The sequence below is a fragment of the Vollenhovia emeryi genome, unplaced genomic scaffold, assembly GCF_000949405.1.
Source record: "Vollenhovia emeryi isolate VEMERY1.0 unplaced genomic scaffold, V.emery_V1.0 DF939124.1, whole genome shotgun sequence".
NCBI classification, from domain to species: Eukaryota; Metazoa; Arthropoda; class Insecta; order Hymenoptera; family Formicidae; genus Vollenhovia; species Vollenhovia emeryi.
In genome coordinates this window covers 3,121,506-3,140,250 of record NW_011967242.1, presented here as the reverse complement: position 1 = coordinate 3,140,250, position 18,745 = coordinate 3,121,506, and the positions used below count along the sequence as shown (strand labels likewise).

General features: G+C 52.5%; 1 protein-coding gene across 3 annotated transcripts; it reads left to right on the top strand.

Moving 5' to 3' along the window:
- Window positions 1-216: 216 nt before the first annotated feature.
- On the top strand, window positions 217-14,075 carry LOC105569471. 3 transcript variants are annotated; one of them, XM_012025968.1, is made up of 4 exons: window positions 217-431; window positions 9,540-9,816; window positions 10,031-10,852; window positions 11,843-14,075. In XM_012025968.1, exons 2-4 carry the CDS (start codon window positions 9,548-9,550, stop codon window positions 12,528-12,530), a joined length of 1,779 nt encoding a protein of 592 aa, XP_011881358.1. In that variant the 5' UTR covers window positions 217-431; window positions 9,540-9,547; the 3' UTR covers window positions 12,531-14,075. The 3 variants fall into 3 exon arrangements, with proteins under 3 accessions (XP_011881358.1, XP_011881359.1, XP_011881357.1); XM_012025969.1 differs by lacking the exon at window positions 217-431 and adding an exon at window positions 779-1,104; XM_012025967.1 differs by lacking the exon at window positions 217-431 and adding an exon at window positions 8,377-9,147 and having other exon boundaries at window positions 9,206-9,816.
- Window positions 14,076-18,745: the final 4,670 nt, after the last annotated feature.

Genomic DNA, 18,745 nt, shown 5'->3' with positions numbered 1-18,745 from the left:
CTCCGGGCCGTCGACCGTCGGCGACGGGCACGTCGCGGGCGCGGGCGGCCGCGCTGCTCCGCCAAACTCCCCCGCGGGAAGTCCGCCTTTGTCAGCCATGTGCATTGCGGCGCATCGTTCAAAACGTCCTCGCACCCCCGTGACGGGCGGCCAATAGGCGGGCGGGCGCCGCGGCCACGTGACCGCGGCCGGCCAATCGGCGCGGCGGGATTTGAAATCTTGTGGTCTTTGTTCACGGGCCAGCCGTGTCAACCCAACGTTGCCTCAGTTCCGTCAAGGGGGACCCGTGTCGGTGTACGGTTTATACATGGTCGCTGCGCCGAAAATCCTCGACCGCGGCCTCGCAACGTAAATATATGTGTGAAAGTGCCGGCCGACGCGGACAGGGCAGTGCGACTCGGGGAACGTCGGACGCGCAGTATCGATATACGGTAGGTCTGGCGCCATTATACGGCGCGCCGCGTAAATATGCCCCGCGAAAATGTCTAGTTGCCCGTCTCGTCTCGTTTCGTCCCGTCCCGTACGTCCGTCCGTCCATCCCGTCCCTCGCCCGCCAGTGCGCGCGCGCGCTCTCTCTCTCTCTGTCCGTCGAGAGAGCGCGGAGAGCGAGATCGACGATGTTGTTTTTTTCTCCTCTTCTCTCGCCCACCACCCCGTTCTCGTCTCCTCGCTCGTTTCGGACTCCGTTTGGACGAGAGAGAGAGAGAGACGATCCTCCTCGTTCTCGCTGCCGTGGCCTCCTCCCCCCCCCCCAGGTCGATCCGCGCGGTTGTGTCCGCGACGGCGCCGATCGCGCGACGACGATCCGCGAGCGTAAACAATCCGGCCGCCTTCTGCCGTCTCTACGCGCGTCGAATACGCGCCCGCGGCGCGAACGAGTTTCGGCGGGAAGCGCGAGAATCGTTAGAGGAGGCGTTAGTCGTCGGGCGCGGGAATGCCGAGGGATCAAAACAACGGAGTGTTACGAAAACGGTGCGAGCACGCCCGCGCGTTGACGGATGTCGGCGCACGGGGCATGCATACGCGACAAAAACGGCGTGTCGGATGTGTACGCGAACGCCTGCGTGCACGTCCCCACGTGTATGTGTGCGAGAATGCGTAAAGGTGCGTGGCCGAGAGAGAGAGAGAGGAGCGCCGTGCGCTCCGTGAGCAGAGTTCCCTCGAGCGCCCGGCGGAGATGGGCGAGCGGATACGCGCGTAGGTCCAGTAAGTTACGAACAATGTCAAGTAAGTGCGCGTGACCGCGCGAGAGGGAGAGAGGCAGCCATGCGAGTGCTCCAACGGGGGTGAGAGAGAGAGAGAGAGAGAGAGAGAGAGAGAGAGAGCGTGTACGTGTGTGTGTGTGTGAACCTTCCGGAAATCGGATCTCGCGGCTTTCCCGAGACTTGCCGAATTCTCGGGAAATCGCCCGAAATCGCCCAAGACGCTCCCGCCTCGCGATACTTTCGCGCTCGATCGGCGAGGACGGGTGGAGGAGGAGGAGACAAAGGTCTCGCGGAAACGAATTTTTCCGCGAGAGCGGAAACCGCGCGAGACTGCCCGGAGACGTCCGCTCCGCGCCGTCGACTCGAGTCGGCGCGACTTTTCCGATTTCCGTCCGCTTCCTCTCGGCTCTCCTCGTTCTCCGCCTCCTCCCCCCCTCGCGCATGTATCGCGTATAAACTCGCGGTGCACTTTGCGGTATTCGCCGACGGTTTTCCCGCGTAATTATTATATCCGACGGCGACGGCGACTTCGCCTCGTCGCCCGAAACCGCCAACGACGATATCGATTTCCATTGATAGCCACGAATAGTAATTCCGCGCGGATCGCCAACGTTTAATTGGCCGCCGGAATAACGTCGCCGAGATGAAAACCCGCCACCTCGTCCTCTTGCCGTCCCTTTGTCCCCGATCCTTTTCCCCCGGGGGGTGGGTGGAGGGGTACCTGATTTATGAAACGCGCAAGGGACCCTCGTTAAAAGCCCCGTTTTACGCCCCGCTCGTGCGAGCAGCGCGGATGAAAATTTATTTCGATTTTCAAAAACGCCGGCGGACGGAGTTGTGGAGTTAGGCGACGAAACACGAGCGTGTGGCCCTGCGGCGGGCAAGGACGACGGCGAACGGGTCGTGAGCGGGGCGAGGGGGGGGGGGGGCAGAGGGCAGGGGGGAAAAGGCAGCCCCTTCCGAGCGGCACTTTCCAGCCGCATGCCGCCGGGAAAGCTATTGACCGTGAGAACCTTCCGGGGAAACCCCCGGTCCCTTCTGGCCTGTTTCCCTCGCCATATGCCCGCCGCAGGAAGCGGCCCATGGTCCTTGCAGGTACGGCCGAAATTCACATTCCTTCCCTTGCCGTCTACGTTCTCTCTTTCGTCCGTGCCCTCTCGTAGCACGAAGCTCTGTCATTCTCTCGTGCTCCCCGACGATTATTTCAGTCCGACTCGGAGAGAAGGCAGGGCAGAGGAAGGCACGGGATAAAGAAACGGAGGCGGAAAGGCGCGGAGAACACGGAACGGTAATGACGGAACGTCTCTTCTGTTGGATATATATTTTTTTATCTTCTCCTCCCTTCCTATTTATCGTTCGCGCGGCAGAAAGGGACGCCTGGCGAGGAGAGGAAATTGTTTTCTGCGGGCGCGCACAAAAGTACCGCGCGCTTCCTCCGATATCGGCGGAACGGGGGGGACCCGCGATAGCTGCGTTCGGTGGGAAAGAAGTCTAATTGGCGTAAGCGCTCGAACCCGACTGGGGTTTAAGAGCGTGCTCCATTCGGATTCATAAATTTTCGCGGCGGTTGCAGAGCGGTTTTTTCTTCCGAACGCAGTCAATGAGGAGCCGCTGCGTCGGCTCTTATCACGCCTTCGCCACGTGGCACATAATAACAGAGAAAAGTCCCCCTATTGCGGGATAGCGGAGCTTCTGCTGAATTAAAGGGTAGTGCCACTCTAGCGCCCGGAAAAACAGCCTAATTTTGACAAGTTTTTACGGGAATATAAAGATTTCTCCTCCAAGCTTCAACCCCGCCGCGGAAAGTAATAGACTTCCTTTGCTGAGCTCGGACGCCGCCATTTTATTAAGACGAAATTGAAAAAAATTCGTGAATACATTTCAAAGTATGTACATGTATGTATCATACAATGAAGGCCTTAAAACAGATTTTATATTCCATTTATCATATTACCATAAAAATTTGTCAAAATTAGGCGGTTCTTCCGGACGCTAGAGTGGCGTTATCCTTTAATACGCATCATCTGTTGGTTCCACCAATTGGAGTGAAATGTGTGTTTAGTGGAAACTGGATTGTTACAGTTCGTGTAGTCGTTGCGAAGAAAGTAAGACACGTGCGATAAGGGATGTATTTGAAATAAAAAGAGAAATTATTTTGTGATTGAATCTGGACGTTGAAAACCTGCTATCTCATACTGGGCTCCGGTATCTCGCGCGATGGAGGACTTTTCTCTAATAATAATAAATGCGTGGCAACGCACAGCATCGAAGAGCCGCAGGAAAGGAACATCAGGTAGAAGATTTGCACGCAGTCCCGGCGATTCGCCGTTAGGTAGTCGGATACTCGAACGTTTGTCGAGAGCTCTACGACAATTTTACCATTTTTGCCACAGTCACGTGTTGCTTGGGTAAAGTCGCGCGTTTCCGGCCTGCATGACCGGGAAAAAAAGAATAATACCCTCGTCGCGGAGCACGCGAGAGCACTTCGCTGCATCGCGTAGCTTCCCGCTCGCGTCCGCGTCGCCGAAGGATTAATCGCGGCGTTGAAAACGACGTCGCCGAGCGGAAAAGTGCCGCCGCGCTTTCCAAGAAGGGGGGCTTCCTTCTCGGAGAATTCTAAAAGGTTCCATGCGCGGGCGATGAAATTTTGGACACCGTAGACTCGGGCGACTTCGGCCAAACCCGGGTAGCTTCGACCACGTTTTCGGTGCTCGCTCGCGCCGTACAAATTTATCTCGAAACACCCACGGTATATAAAAACCATTTAAAAATGAAAGCTTGGCATTGACTGCTCCGGGGAGAAAAAGACAGCGACCCATTTTGGGGCCCACAATTAGTACTTGATTTATTTGGAACGTTCGTAACTCTACTCGGGGAAAAATTTTGACCGTTCTTTTTATAGTTGAGCGACTTAACATTTCGGTTAGTGCCGCTTAAGTGAAAATTATCTTTGCGCTAGTGAATATCGACAGAACTAATTGAGAGAATTGAATAGTGTCACTTAAAAATCGTGAATATATATAGTTAATTGTAATTATATTATACATATTATTAAACTAATTAAACCGATGTAAACTGTGAATCAATGACTGTTCACTGTTTTCAGCGATTAGTCACTGATTGGCTTTTAGAGGGTAGGTATTATAAATTTTAAGATAAATTTTTGCACAGCAGATACCGAAAAAGCGGCCGCAAAGCCACCCAAGTTTGCGGTGCGTCTAACTTTAATCCCCCCCCCCCCCCCAAAGATTTCGTGCGCCTTCGAGCAAGCGGTCGATAAATAACAGTCGCTAATTTCGTCGATTTAATTATTGACTTTTGTTATACACATATAAATATCTATTCGCGGTGCGCGCCGTGAATAATTTATAGAATAGAAAGTCATCGCGCGCGGCGGCGGGAGAGAAGGAGATCGTTTGATAAAGCGCAACGGAAGAGTGCGTTTTAATTCGGGGGGGCCCCCCCTCGGCTCCTCGCTCTCTCGCTTGCTCTTTCGTCGCGAAACGAATTTTGCGAAACAATCGGAGACTCTCGCGTCGTTAGCCGTGTGGGGCCTCACACGCGCGTAACGGCGCGCGGGTTAACGCGCCATTGTGCTTTCGTGCTTTCGCGCCGTTGTGTTACTGTTGCGCTCGGGGGGTCTTCCGTTTCAAGCTTTGGAAACGCGCGGGAACACTCGCGACTCGAGGGCCTGAAAATTTTAACCATTCGGGAATTTCGAGCGGCGTCGCTCAAGTTTCAAATGGCCGCCTACGCTCTCGACTGTCATTGGTCACTGCCCTGCGGTCTTGGGTCTCGCCGCTAAGGTTTTTTCGTGCGTTCGGGCCCTCAGCGGCGATGGCACGGGAGCGGGAACGCGGAATGGAAACGCTCGCCCCGGTCCGCTTTCGCGCGGCGCTTCGATAATATCGCGCGAGCGCAGCGAGCCTCACGGAAACACTCCGTTCGCGATCAGCCCAATTCGCCCGCGCTCCGCTCGCGGCAGCCGCGAGCACTCGTCCGATTTGCAATTGCAATTCGATTTGTAATGCGGTTTTTTCTATTTACGCGGAAATATTGCGCGATATTACCAGTTCGTGGGAAAGAACGATATAATCCCGGGAACGACGCGGCGATCAACGCGCGCGCACGTCCGCGGAATTTCGCAATTTCATCGATCCTATTCCGTCGTTTTGCCGGTATTACGAGAAGCACATTGTAATTTCTCCGCGTCGGACAGGAGGGGGGGGGGGGGAAGGGAGAAGTAACATTGGGAAACGCGTACCATTGTAAGAGGCGCGTGTACGCCTGGTTCCGCGGTAACGTGCGAAATTTTGCAAGATCTCGGAGGGGCCCGGCGATTGGCTCGCTTGCCCCGCGCCGGCCCCGGTGAAAGCAAAAACTTCCGCGCCCGGTGAACCCATCGGGGAATTAGTCAGAAGACGGGATTAGTAAATACACCGTGAGAGATCGACGTTAAGCCGAGGAGAGAGAGACGTCCGTTTCAGGTGCGCGATTACGCGGGTCTTTCGTAACCGCGAGCTGGGGAAAGTATCGCTGATGCATAAATCTCTCCCGATCTCGATGTTCCCGGTTACGTTTGAGACGCACCTCCCCCTCCCCCGCTCCGAAAGTGCCCCTCGCGCTCGGATACGCACTGTGCGTGGAGGAAGAGAGAGAGAGAGAGAGAAAGAGAGAAATAGCGCATACGAGATCCACGGCGCTACCGATAATCTCGTTCAAGCCTGACCTGCAATGTGCTCTTTGCATCTAAAAGCATTCTATTTTGTAGCCAATAAACAGAGAGTAGAAGTAAAGTATGATTGACGAGCTGACAAATAAATAAGTTACGTAGATTAAAGTCGTAAGTATAAATGTAGTTAAGTTGGAGCTACCAAAAAAAAATTACTGTCCCCGTAACTCCGTTACAAGTAAAGCCAGCGGCACACGATACTATTTTTCCCTACTGGATTGCTTACGAGAGCCAAACAGAATTCAGCCTCAAGTCATCTGATCTAAAACTCTGCATCCTTATTGGCTCTCACGAGCAATCCGGTAGGAAAACTAGTATCGTGTTGGGCTTTACTTCCCAACCCTGACTACTGGACTGCTACCTTCGAGCTGAAGAGTGAGGCAAGGGTTCCGCCATGTCTCGTTAGGTATCTAAAGTATTATGTGCGTCACTGACAGACCCATGCGCGCGTACTACTTTATTTACCTAACAAAACAGAACTCTCGCCTCACTTTTCAGAGCTCGAAGGCAGCAGGCTAGGAGTGCATAGAAGTCTGTGGCTTCAGCCGCGGTAAGTATGTTATTAGAGGCCGGCGCGGTCTAGAAAGGGACAGCTCGCCGCGCGATATCCTTTCTAAATCGCTGGAAGACCGGGCCGCGGGACACCCGCGCGGAGAGACCGCCCGAGAAATTTATCCCTCGGACGAGCGATAAGCGCGTGAATCGATACTCGAATGCGGCCGTGGCCTTAACGAAGTGCCCCGCGACGTTGTTTATCACTGCCGCGTAATGGACATGAGAGTATCGAGAGAGCGAGAGAGGAGGGCGGGCGTGCAGAACAGGTTTCCGTCGGGGCGAGAGAGAGAAAGGGAGAGAGAGAGAGACGCGGGCGATATCCGCGTCCGGAGAACTGTGGGCGATCTTCTGCGAATGCTCCACCGTGAGTCACCGTGCGGCGCGACGTCGACGTCGGCAACGAGACTTTTTCGCGCCAATTCCGCGCGGCCACGTGCGTACGGTGCCACGCGTTGTACGTCGATGCGACGTGCGCACAGACACGTCATTGTGCCCGCCAGTCGCTCCGTGCCGTGTAAGCGACACATGTCGGTGTTAATCCGCCGCGACTGGCGTCGCGAGCCGATGGGAATGGATGGATTTCGGTGGGTCTAACGTCGCGACTCCAAAATTAGAGGCTCGAAGTACTTTCGATCGACGGAACGGAGAGCCCTCGTTCCGAAGGATAACGCTTGCCGCCGCATCGAATGCCGCAACAGATTCCTCGCCGCGTGGATACTTTCCCCCGGTTTCTCGGTACAATTAAAATTATTCGTATTACTCCGGTCAACGTCCCGCGTTTGCGGATTATCGCCCGGCGGCCGCGGCGACGGAGAAAACCCGCGCGGGAGAAGAAACTCGTATATCCCGAAACTCGCTAAAAATGTCGGAGTAACACGAAATCCGATATCTGCTCTCCTATTTACAAAGATAGAAGCATTAATTCGCCCCCAGCGAGCGGTATTAAGGGGTAACGAGCAGCGCCGAGGGGGGGCGTAAGGGATGAAGGGTCGGAGGGAGACCGGGAGCAAGAGAGAGAGAGGGGTAAATTTTCAAACGGGCAACGGGGCCAGGGGAGTGTTTAGGGTGCCACCCTGACGAACCTGGGCGCGGCATTGGTGCACGCTGCGCGCGGGGTGCACACTCCTGCAGCTCGCAAATACTGGTCGTACCGCGGGCCGGAGGGGGAGGAGGGAGAAGGATACGACCGAGGGGCGGCTGTGTCAGGGGGATAGGGAGAGGTCCGGGGAAACGGGGGGGGGGGAGGAGGGTAGACGTATCAGATCGATACTCGGCGAAAAGCGCGGGCCGAGCGGAGACGGCGCGGCCGTGTGTATCTACGGTTGGTCCATCGCGAGATCCGGATGTTGCGACTACGCACAATCTACGCGGTGGAATATTCGAATCGATGCCCTGGCGCGCGCTGATACTCGCTTCTCTCCGCGCTGAGAAAAGGGGGGCTCTCTCTCTCTCTCTCGCGCGCGCTTTCGTTCCAGCTGCGCTCCGAGCGACTTCGCGCATGACGTAACTTATTAAAATTCGCGCGCGAGTCACCCGTTTAGATCGGCATTGTCTCCTTTCCCAAGCGAGATTTCCCTGTCGCGTTCGCCCGTTCCAGCGGCGTTTCCGCCGCTCAGGGCTCGTCGATTGTCCGTTATTAGTTTTTAATGAGAGATAATCATGAAGAGACACGGAGAATGGGAGGGGAAAAAAAAGAGCTGCGGACGAGTGGGAGCGGAGGAGCGAGGGGGGGTTTCTACTACGAAGCCCGTGCATATAGTAAGCCAACTGTAGTACTATGAGTTAGTCACACCCACAAGCCGGTTGTGGGTTCAAGATCCTCGTAGGCTCTTTCTCTCTCTCTCCCTCCCTCTCCCTCTTGCACCACTACACGCACACGTGTAAAAGCATGCGCGTGTAATTGTACGCCGGCATACGCGAGGTTCCCGCGTACGCGCGGAATCTATCGTCTTCGCCTTACGTAGTGAGACACTGAACCGCCGATCCTGGCACTCGCTGTATTCGCGGCTCACGACGCTGATAAAGACCTGAGATAACGTGGGAATTTTCAAGGCGAATACAGCCGATCGTGATTGCGGAGGGACCGTACGATCGCGGACGCGTACCCGAGCTTCTTTATAGATTAATGCAATTTACAATGCGTTCCTGTTATTTTTTTTCTTCTCCTCGGGTTGAAACGATTGACGCGAGGTGGATGACTTATGGATTTGGAGACGCGAATGCAGGGCCGAGCCCCTGGACCGGCCGTCCCGATCGGCGGGATAAGCGCGGTATTTCAAGGAACGGATCTGCTTTCATTCGACGAGCAACTCTCTCGGGAGCTCTCACGTGCTCGCGCGGGCTCTGTTTATTCCTACGACGGAGCGGCTCGCGGTGCCGTAGACGCCGGTCTAGGTGCCCTCGCGCGGCAATTCCGTGAAAAAATGATCGATCTACGAGCTGCGTGCTGGATCGGAAGTGCTCTCCCTCGTGTCGGCGAAACACGCGCGTTGAGACACAGACTAGTCCCGCTGATGGTCGGGAGGTGACGAGAGCGACGTAAAGGCCGGAACACGCGAAAAGACTCGAGGGAAATGCCCAATGACTGTCGAGAGCGTAAGCAGCCATTTAGAAACTTCAGCGATGCTGAAAAGTCCGATTGGTTCAAGTTCTCGAGTCTTCAGTTCTACCGCTCGAGTTCCCTCGTGCGTTCGGGCCTTAATTCTTTCAGAAGGTCTGCAGTCGCGAGTATGTGACACAGTTACAGAGATCACGTAACGAAATGGAAAGAGATGTAATAAAGAATAAATATATAATGCATAAACTCTGTGAGACAATATCTCGTATCACAGCTGCGAAGTTAGATTCTTTATGGAGCTATAAAACGCTGCGTAATATCGCTCTTACGATACAGAGCGACGCGGGGCGTTCGTTATGGCGGTGTCGCTTTTACGAAAATGAAACTATTTCGGAGGGGTAATTGTCGGCGGATTGCAGCCCAGTCGTATCACTTGGCAACGTCCTGACGGCTAGTCTTCTAAAGGCGCTACGGTTTTTCTCCTTTGCAGTCGAGTGAATGGAATTGGACACCGTAAATGCGTACAATACCGTCGGGATGGAGCAGGGATTGTCTGGGGATCCATGGGACTGCCTGTTCGGCAGCGACAGCATCTCCGACGCCATCCAGGGTCGTCCAGAGATGTTCTATATGGGCATACGGCGTTGCGATAACACCGGCGAGATCGGCTGGCTCGGTCCAGGCCTCGGTTTTGACTTCGACGACGTCTTGACGGAGCCCGACGATGAACCGCTCGGCTTCAATGACAAGAGCCGCAGTTCGAACAGGTGAGACGAACTCCCTTTGGAGGATCCTTTATCTGCAATGAAGGAGAGACGTTAGTCATAGTAAAAGTTGTCTAAATTCAGAAAAAGAAAAATATACATTACCGTAGGACTTTGCAATGTTCTACTAAGGCGCGGGAATTCACAGAGTTTAAATTGGAGGGAGCTTCATTTCAATTAAGTTTATAGAAAGTTTAACATTGTCTGTGCTCCATAGCAACCTGGAGGAATTGAATCTGGACAGCGACAACGAACTGGCCCTGACGTTGGATCCGAATTTGGTATTGCCGCACAACATGTCTATCGACAGCCCGGCGACGAACAGCGACGCGGCGATGCTGGAGACCGCGAGCGTGGAGGAGAACGCCGCCGAAAACGAGGGAGACGAGACGGAGAACGAAAGTGAGGTCGAGCGAACCGAAAACGACGAGGAGAATGAAAGCGAGGAGGAGGAGGAGGAGGAGGAAGAGATTGAGAATGAGGAGAACGAGCACAACGAGACGGAGGACGAGACGGAGGAAGAGGAGACGGAAGAGGAGGAAGAGGACGAGGAAGAGGAGACAGAGGACGACGAGCAGGACGTGGCTGTTCAACAGCCGCTCACACCCCTGAGCGTGGAGGCGCCGACGTCGATGTCGTCGTCGTCGGCCAACGTCGGCGCCAGGACGTTAACCGCCGCCGCCGCCATCGCCGCCTCCCCGCCGACGATACAGCTGACGAGGTTGCATCACTCCAAAATAAGTACCATATCCGGCACGGTCAAGGTCCAGGACATCAAGATGCTCGCGGCGAACCAGGGCATCCAGACGCTGCATCAGATCCGCAAGCAGATGTCCTACAACAACAATGTTCACGACGTCAGTGCGGGCGCAACGGCGACGGTGATGATACAGGCGGCAAAGCGCGAGAAAGACTTGACGGGGAGCCGTGACAATTCTTATCCGAAACCCGCGTACTCGTACTCGTGCCTCATCGCGATGGCACTGAAGAACAGCCGGACAGGATCGCTGCCGGTCTCCGAAATCTACAACTTCATGTGGTGAGTGCTTTTCAAACTGTTACCGCGGAGAACGCATTGCAATTTGGAAACTAATGCTTAGTTGCTGGAATTAAATATTGATAATATAAGACTGATAATTAAATTACATCGTCTCGGAAAAGTACGCATTTTCCTTTGTGAATAAAATAACTTCGACCGAAGGATAACTGCAATTCTTGGAATAGCTTCTCGAAAAATGGATTACTTCTCTCGAATTTTCTCGAGTCTTCGGAAATCGTAGCGGAAACGTTTGTGCCCTGGCAAATTATTTACTATAGTTCCCAACGTGAGGTATCGCCATAACAAATGTTTTCGGGTCGAACAACGAGGGACTTTTTGCTTGATGAATAACGTGTCGCCCGTTTGCTTATTTTCGGCCATTTGGCCGGAAGGATAAAGGGTCTGGCAGAGCCCCCCACCTCGCGCTTAGGTACACGAAGGGCAAAAGTATTGTCTTTTCCCTCTTTATTCTCCTCGGTTTTACGGGTCGGAAAGGGAGCTAAGCGAGAAGCTGCCATTTTGTATGGGGCCCTTGGAACAACCGGGGGCACGCCGGGTTGTGTACAGTCCCCCCTAGAAATCGACGGCGGGCCCCGCTCTCCTCGCTTACCACCTGCCTTCGTCTCTCGCCGTTGCAACTCACGGCCGTGCTCGTAAAATAACTGTCGTCTCTCGCAGTCGTGTTTCGTTAGAGCTCTTCTGCCAAACGAGAACGTTAAGACCCGCTCAATTTACGGATCGTCTCGCGCGAAATATTTTTCCGAATGACGAAAGGGACGATCTTTCTCGAGGAAGTAAACTTGGTCAGAGTTAGACTTTATTATTAGAGTCCTGTGATTGAATTATGTAATTTCGAGCGATTAAAAAAAATTTAATTATCAATCATTAAGCTCAATTATCAATTGCCAGCCAATTCTCTGATCTCTCACGCTAATGAAAATTCGGATGCGCTCAAATTTCATGCCCCATTTTCCCGTTTCGTTGACGCAGCCGGCACTTTCCCTACTTTACGACCGCGCCGACTGGCTGGAAGAACTCGGTGAGGCACAATCTGTCGCTGAATAAGTGCTTCGAGAAGATCGAGAAGCCGCCCGGCAATGGCAGTCAGCGCAAGGGTTGCCTCTGGGCCATCCATCCGTCAAAGGTGACCAAGATGGACGAGGAGGTGCGCAAGTGGTCGAGGAAGGATCCGACCGCGATCAAGCGGGCGATGGTGAATCCCGATCAGCTGGAGCTTCTCGAGCGGGGCGAGATGAAGTACGAGGGTGACCGGCACGAGGAGACGTACGAGGACGCGGAGAGTTACGCCGATTCCGAGACGGGTGGGTCCGCGGCGGACGAGGCCGTCAACGACGACGAGAACGTCACGTACGACGAGGCAAAGCAGATCGACATCGTCGACGACAACATTGTCGTGGAGCAGCTTTACGAGGATCTCGAGCTCATGGACGCCGCCGACCTGCTCGACACGCGGCTCAACGACTTCCCGAGGCAGGAGCAGCCGTTGGTATACGAGCTCGTTTCGTGCGCCAAGCGCCAGAAGACGCTCACGAGCTCGCCGAACGATTACGTCTACCAGCAGGTCGACGCGACGTCGCCCCGGAAGAAGGCGCACCTTGTCGCGCTACGGCCCGGAGCGGCGGCACCGGGTGCCGGCTCGCTTCTCGAGGCGGAGTAAACTACTGGGACAATTTATACACGATCTCGTATTTAAGTATATACGTATATGTACACGCGGCCAAGTACACACATCCCCCCTCCCCTTTTTTTATCGCCAGACCATTGTAAATAATTACGTCATGTAACTTTTTTTACAGCCTGAGATTTTGTACATAATTGTGTTTTATACAACGATGTACCTTTTTTATACAGCGCGCTTGTACATAACTGTAATTTTTAAGTGTACAAATATCTGTACATACACAGTGTATAAAGGGTTTTGTTTTTTTTCCCTTTTTTTTATACCGTAATGGGGACCAGTCCGTAGGCGTGCGCGAAAAAGAGAACCTCTCCGATGTAAGTGGTCATTTCGTATTGTGCATGTTCGCACGTATTTACGAGGGAATAACCGGTACCGAGGGGGGACAGAAAAAAATTCCGAACCGATTTGATCCGAGGACCTGGTGCTTGCCGGGGCAACTGTTACATTACCGAGTCACCCTTGCGCTCGCCTAACTTGTCTAACGGCGCCACTACGAATTTTGTAACGAACACTTTTTAACGCTCGTTAATTCCTCCGACCTTCTTATTTGCATATCTCTCGAAGATACCGGATACACGTAGAGATAAACGATACAGCTTCCACGTGCCGTCCGCGAATAGGGAATAAATTGACAAAAACACGGAGCTCACGGAATCGTCACTGCCAACAATGGTCAAAGATACAAATACGAACGTAGCGGATAGCGCGTAGATTACAGCAGAGATACGACACGCGATCTCATGCCGATTTTTACCGAGGACTGTAAGCTCGTCCAGCACGTCCGTGGCATATTACGTAAAGTTTTTTTGAGAATCTCTTGGTTTTTTTACGGAGTCGTCGTACTTAGCTCTTCGTCGCGTTATGACTTTTATCTATTATACATGTATCGACTGATATTGCTAATCAATAATAGGAAATCTCCTAATTTATTCTAATTTTAATCGGATCATCAGTTGTTTTTTTTACGCGGATAATTCCATAATTTATACGGGAGAAAGTTGACCCGTTGCGGGCCATGGATGATGAAGCTTCGACGAAATTTTGTTTTTCTCTTGTGCAGTCGCGAGTCTCGAAAATTTACGAGTAAAATTTCGGAAGATTCGAGCGGGCGAATTTGTCCTGGATTCCGAGGATTTCATCGTCGAGCTTTCATCCGGCACGGAGTATTTGTACATTGTATTTATACATCGTTCGCTGCGTTCGAACGTAATTTCATTCCACGCGAGCAAGACCAAGCTCTAACGCTTACAAGGCATTTAGATAATCGATAAACAAATAGGCAAACAGGATGAATGAGAAAGAGAGCGAGCGAGTGCGTGAATGTGCGTGTGTGTGCGCGCGATAGCGTAAGGTAGCGATTAAATTAAAGTAGCGTAGTTTTTGTACCTGTTTGTAATATTTCTATATAACGTTAATGAGTGTGTAACTTTCGTGTAGGCGCACGAAATTAATGCGTAAACTGCGTAACTGATGTATATGTGCAATGACTGCAATTTTGTAATAAAATATTGATACGCTGTACTTGGCGCCTCGTGTTTGCTGTCGCGCTTGATCGTGAGCCAATTAACATCTCCCGGCGATCATCGATAAAGCCCCTTCTTTTTCATTATTATTTTTTTTACGTATTTTGGCACACGCACGGTAATTGATTCGCGCGATTCGGCCGCGTTAAATATTCCGTTCCCGCTCGATGTTCGCGATTACGGACCGGCCCTCGGAGCATCTTCCCCGCTTACATAATCTGGCGTAAAGAGAAAAAAAGAGAGGAAAAAAGGGGGATGGGGAGAGACCGAGGGGTTGTGACACGCCGCTCTCTCGCATCTGCGTGTGCACGCGCGCTTATCGGTACGCAGCCGCCGCGCGGACGCGTGTCGTCCGCATGTCGATTACATTACGTACGATCGGCGATAACCAGTTTACGCCGCGCCGGCGGAGCCGCGCGGCTCCGTCCGTCTATTGAAACGGGCGGCGTACAATTCATATTCGGTTCGTTTCGCGGAGCGGAAAGGGGGGGGGGGAGAAGAGAGAAGGAGCGAGAGCGAGAGGGTCTTCCGCCAATGAAACCGGTTTCTCGGTTCGAGCCCTGATCACAAAGAACTCGGCCGCGCTCACGCGAGATCGGCCGCGCCGAGGCCCTCGATCGCGCGCGGCCCCCGTCGCCTCGGCGATTCTCGCAGAGATGATTTTCTTTCAAAGTTCCCCGAGATGTTGTCGCGCACCGCGGGAAGGGACGGGGGAGAATCTGTATCGCGGAGCCGCTCGTGGTTGCCGCGCTAATCGTAAATCGGAAGGCAAACAAAGGGCGGGAGGGACCGCATCTCTTCCACGAAAGAGCGATTTGTTGCGCGACGCGAGTCGACCAGTTCCGCTCTCGGTCTCGCCCGCACAAAGACGGCTCCTCGCGCGCATACATTCCCAATGCACTCGCCTCACGTCCTGCCTGCCCCCCCCCCTCCCGCCGTCGTATTTATCAGTTGCATCGCGCATCGCCGCGGACGTTTCGTCAGGTGTTTCGAGCACCGGCGAAGCGCATCCAGGACCGGTTTGCGGCCGCGACGGGCCCCGCGCCGATCGGTTGCGCCCTTATCGGAAAGACGAGGGGCACGATCGCGAATCCTTTCCTCTGGCGTGAATTCGTGAGAGATGAAAAATTTCATTGACGAATAGTGAAATTCTTCAATGAAATTCTGAAGAAAAGACTCACGATCGAGCCCGAGAAATCTCTGTTTTCCCGAGAATTACGAGCTTCGCGGGAACGAGGAATCTCTCGATCGGTATGGAGTCACACTCGCGGGACTGTCTCGCGGTTTTTCAACGCGTTTCGAAACTCTCGTTGAAAGAGAGAGAGAGAGATAGAGAGAAAAAAAGAAGAAAAACTAAGCGAGCTTCGGTGCCACGGCTCTGATCGATACGACCGATTCCCGCCGATTATCCCGGACGCTCCGGAAGCTCCCACGCTATCTTCGCGCCCTTATCGCTTAGGTCGTTAGGCGAGCATTGAGTACCGCGATTAGAACGCGGCGCGGCAAGGCCGATAGATGTGACATACGTACGCGTGACCTCGTGCCAACGCGCGCACAGTCGTACGCGTCCATGCGTATACAAAGAGAGAAACGAGAGGAAGAGAGAGAGAGCGTATACCGAGGGAGAGAAAGAGAGAGGAGCTTGAACCCACAACCGGCTTGTGGGTGTGACTGACTCATAGTACTATACTACAGTCGATTTACGCACGTATTCATAGTACGTACTCCCCCCTCCCTCCCTCTTCCTTTCTACTTTCCTTCGGAGCTTCTTTTTCCCCTTCTCTTTGTTTCTTACGCCTCTCTCTCTCCTCTCTCTCTCTCTCTCATTTTCTCTTTCTTCCTGCTTGTTCGTTCAATCCTTTCTCTACATCGCGCGGTTTCCAGTCGGGGAAACAAGACCCCGGCACCGCGCGGCCGCGAGATTACACGAGTCCACGCACGTGTACTCTACCCGCGTAAATTCTGTTAATAAAATGTAAATCCGACTCGCGGCCCGCTGCCGGAACGTGAGATCGGCTTCCGCGAATTGTTTGACGACAAAAAAAAAGAGAGAAGAAATAAATAATCTAACGGTTCCCCTCCCCCCTCGTAACGTCAGTTCCCCGTCCCGTCTCTCCCGATTCTCCTCCCGGCCAGCTGCGTGTTTCGCTTTCACGACACGCCATGTGTACACCGCTACTCGCGCGGTGCCTGCACGACGGTCTGGTATATTACGTATATGTCGACTTATCAGCTGCATCACGAGGGAAGGAACTGAAGGAAGAGCGGAGTAACCTGAACCTGTGCGCCCGTACTGGCGCTCGTCCGCGATGCGCGTCGCGCGAGTAAATGAGTCTACCAGCGGCGTTAAATCCGGAATAAAGCAAGCCGCGAGAACGACCGTCGTCTGATCTAATGTTTTCTTCTATTCTTCCACCCCCCCCCCTCCTTCCCACTGTCTTGAGTCTAATGTTTAGGGAAAATTCACTTTTAATTGACGGTAATACGAGTGAAAGCGCATCTCGCTTATCCTCGCGTTTCCTTTCGGCCCTATTGTCTATCAATAATTATTTACAGAAGTGCGTCGCGCGCGGAATTCACGCTGAGCGATTCTCTCAAAGGCGGCCCACCCCGGGCGCGCAATCGAGAGATAAGTTAATCTCACTTGAATGGGAATTCTTGCGGAGCGCGAGGAGAAAAGAAAGAAATAGAGGCGGCCCCGAAGAGCCGGGTCGCCTCTACGTGGCGAGAGGGAAAAGAGAGGAAACGCATACTGGCGCATTATGCGCTCGGCGGACCTCGTAGGCGCGATTCCCTTTCTTCCCCCTCAGCCTCCTCCCTCCCGCCCTTCCGCTCTCCCCGGGCCGCGTCTTCGAGTTCTCATCGCGCGCGCGAGAGAGAGAGAGAGATGCATCTTTCAGGCACAGAGTCCGACTTGAAAACTGACGAAAATAACGCGGGGAGCAGGGGGAGGCCACAAGGTTTTTACCCGGCCTGCCGCGGGTGAAAGACCAGCGTTAGTGGCACCAGACGACCACACATGTGCCAAGCGCGTCTCTTAATGCCGCTCTTGATTATTCCCCTCCTCGTCCCGTCCATGTTGTGTTTCTCTCTACAGGGTGTCGCGAACGAGCCGCGGCGCTCGTCTCTCGCTCGTCAAATTTTGACGAGGCGAGTCTTCGCGGGCCGCGTAGACGGCCCGCGATGGAAATGAAATCGCTCGTTGGAATTCCTTCGGTTTCGAGGTTGACCTTCGTCAGGTACCTCGCCGGGGTCTTTCTTCTCTTCTTTTGAGGTCACTGTGGCAAGAGCACGGCCCTGGCCGATCCTACGGCGAGTCTACGGCGAAAACTTGACCGAGGGGCATGACAAAGGAGCAGCCTTGAAGAAGAATGGCCGCTTACCCGTGTTAAACCGCACGGTATCGGATGCTCGTTCCACTTCAGCGCGGCGTTTCCCTCACGAAACTAACATCCAATAAACGCGCATCGCCTCTGGTGTATCATGACGACAATTTGTCTCACGCAAATACACGTATAAGAAATGCCTGAATTATTAGAAGTAGTAAAACTAGCTGCACACGGTGCGCATCCCTGTTTAAAATAACTGTTAGAATATGATCAGATTACATTAGTTTACGTGTAAAAGTAAATTAATAAGACTCTTATATTTCTTTACATAGAAATTGTATGTAATCTAATGTCATTGGATCATATTGTATCTAATATTTTATACACTTATATAAATAATGCAAAACATCATGCCAGTCATGCCTGTGCATACAGCGAATATGCGTTTCGTTAACAAGTTAATCGCAGTCCTCCACATGCCAGTGTAAATAACGAAAATTTACAAATAAAATTTTTTTAATCGCAACGTTTAAAGTTTTGTCTTTTAAAACTGTCCATCCGATTGCTTTCTGATATTTTGCTGATTTTTCACAACTAAACATTTGATCGATAATTATGGTACGGCGATCTGTTTCGGAAGGTATTTTAAAGTGCCGTTATTACGTTTCGGTTATTTGATATGGCAATCGTCGACAGCTGACAAAGTCATCAAGTATTTCATTCGCTTGCCTCTCGCGAAGGCTCAAATTTTTAGGCGTTGACAAGTTTTGTAACTCCAGTGCCACTTCCTACCCGATTATATTCTCCTAATACTGTGTCGATTTTTAAGAATCAGCGATCAAAAACTGATTAGTAATTGTTATTGTCGATAAAGTTAACAAGGGACTATACCGGGCGTCGATAAAGTCACCGCAAACTTGATCGACCGTGGTATTTACTAATCACGCATTTTGATTACAGAAATTATTTTTAATTCGCAAAAATCCACAAGGTATCAGGCGAAGATGATCCGTAAAGAAGTGGCACTATCTAAACGTTCAAGAATTTTTCACAATTTGCAAGAATTGGAATTCCGAGAATCTCACACTCCAAATCGCGAAAATTGAGAATCTCGGAAACTAACAAAGTATCAGGAGAATATGATCGAGCACCTCGACAAAGGGATACGCGTTAAAATAATCGAAATCAATCACGATAACCTGTCGTTTGTAAAGCTATAAGAGTCGATTGAAATTGTCAATTAAAAATTCAGTGGGAAAATCATAGACCTGGCGAACCAATCGGAAGCCTGGATACCGCATGTCCAGACTCTGATTAGGTGGTCTCTAATTCCCCTCGC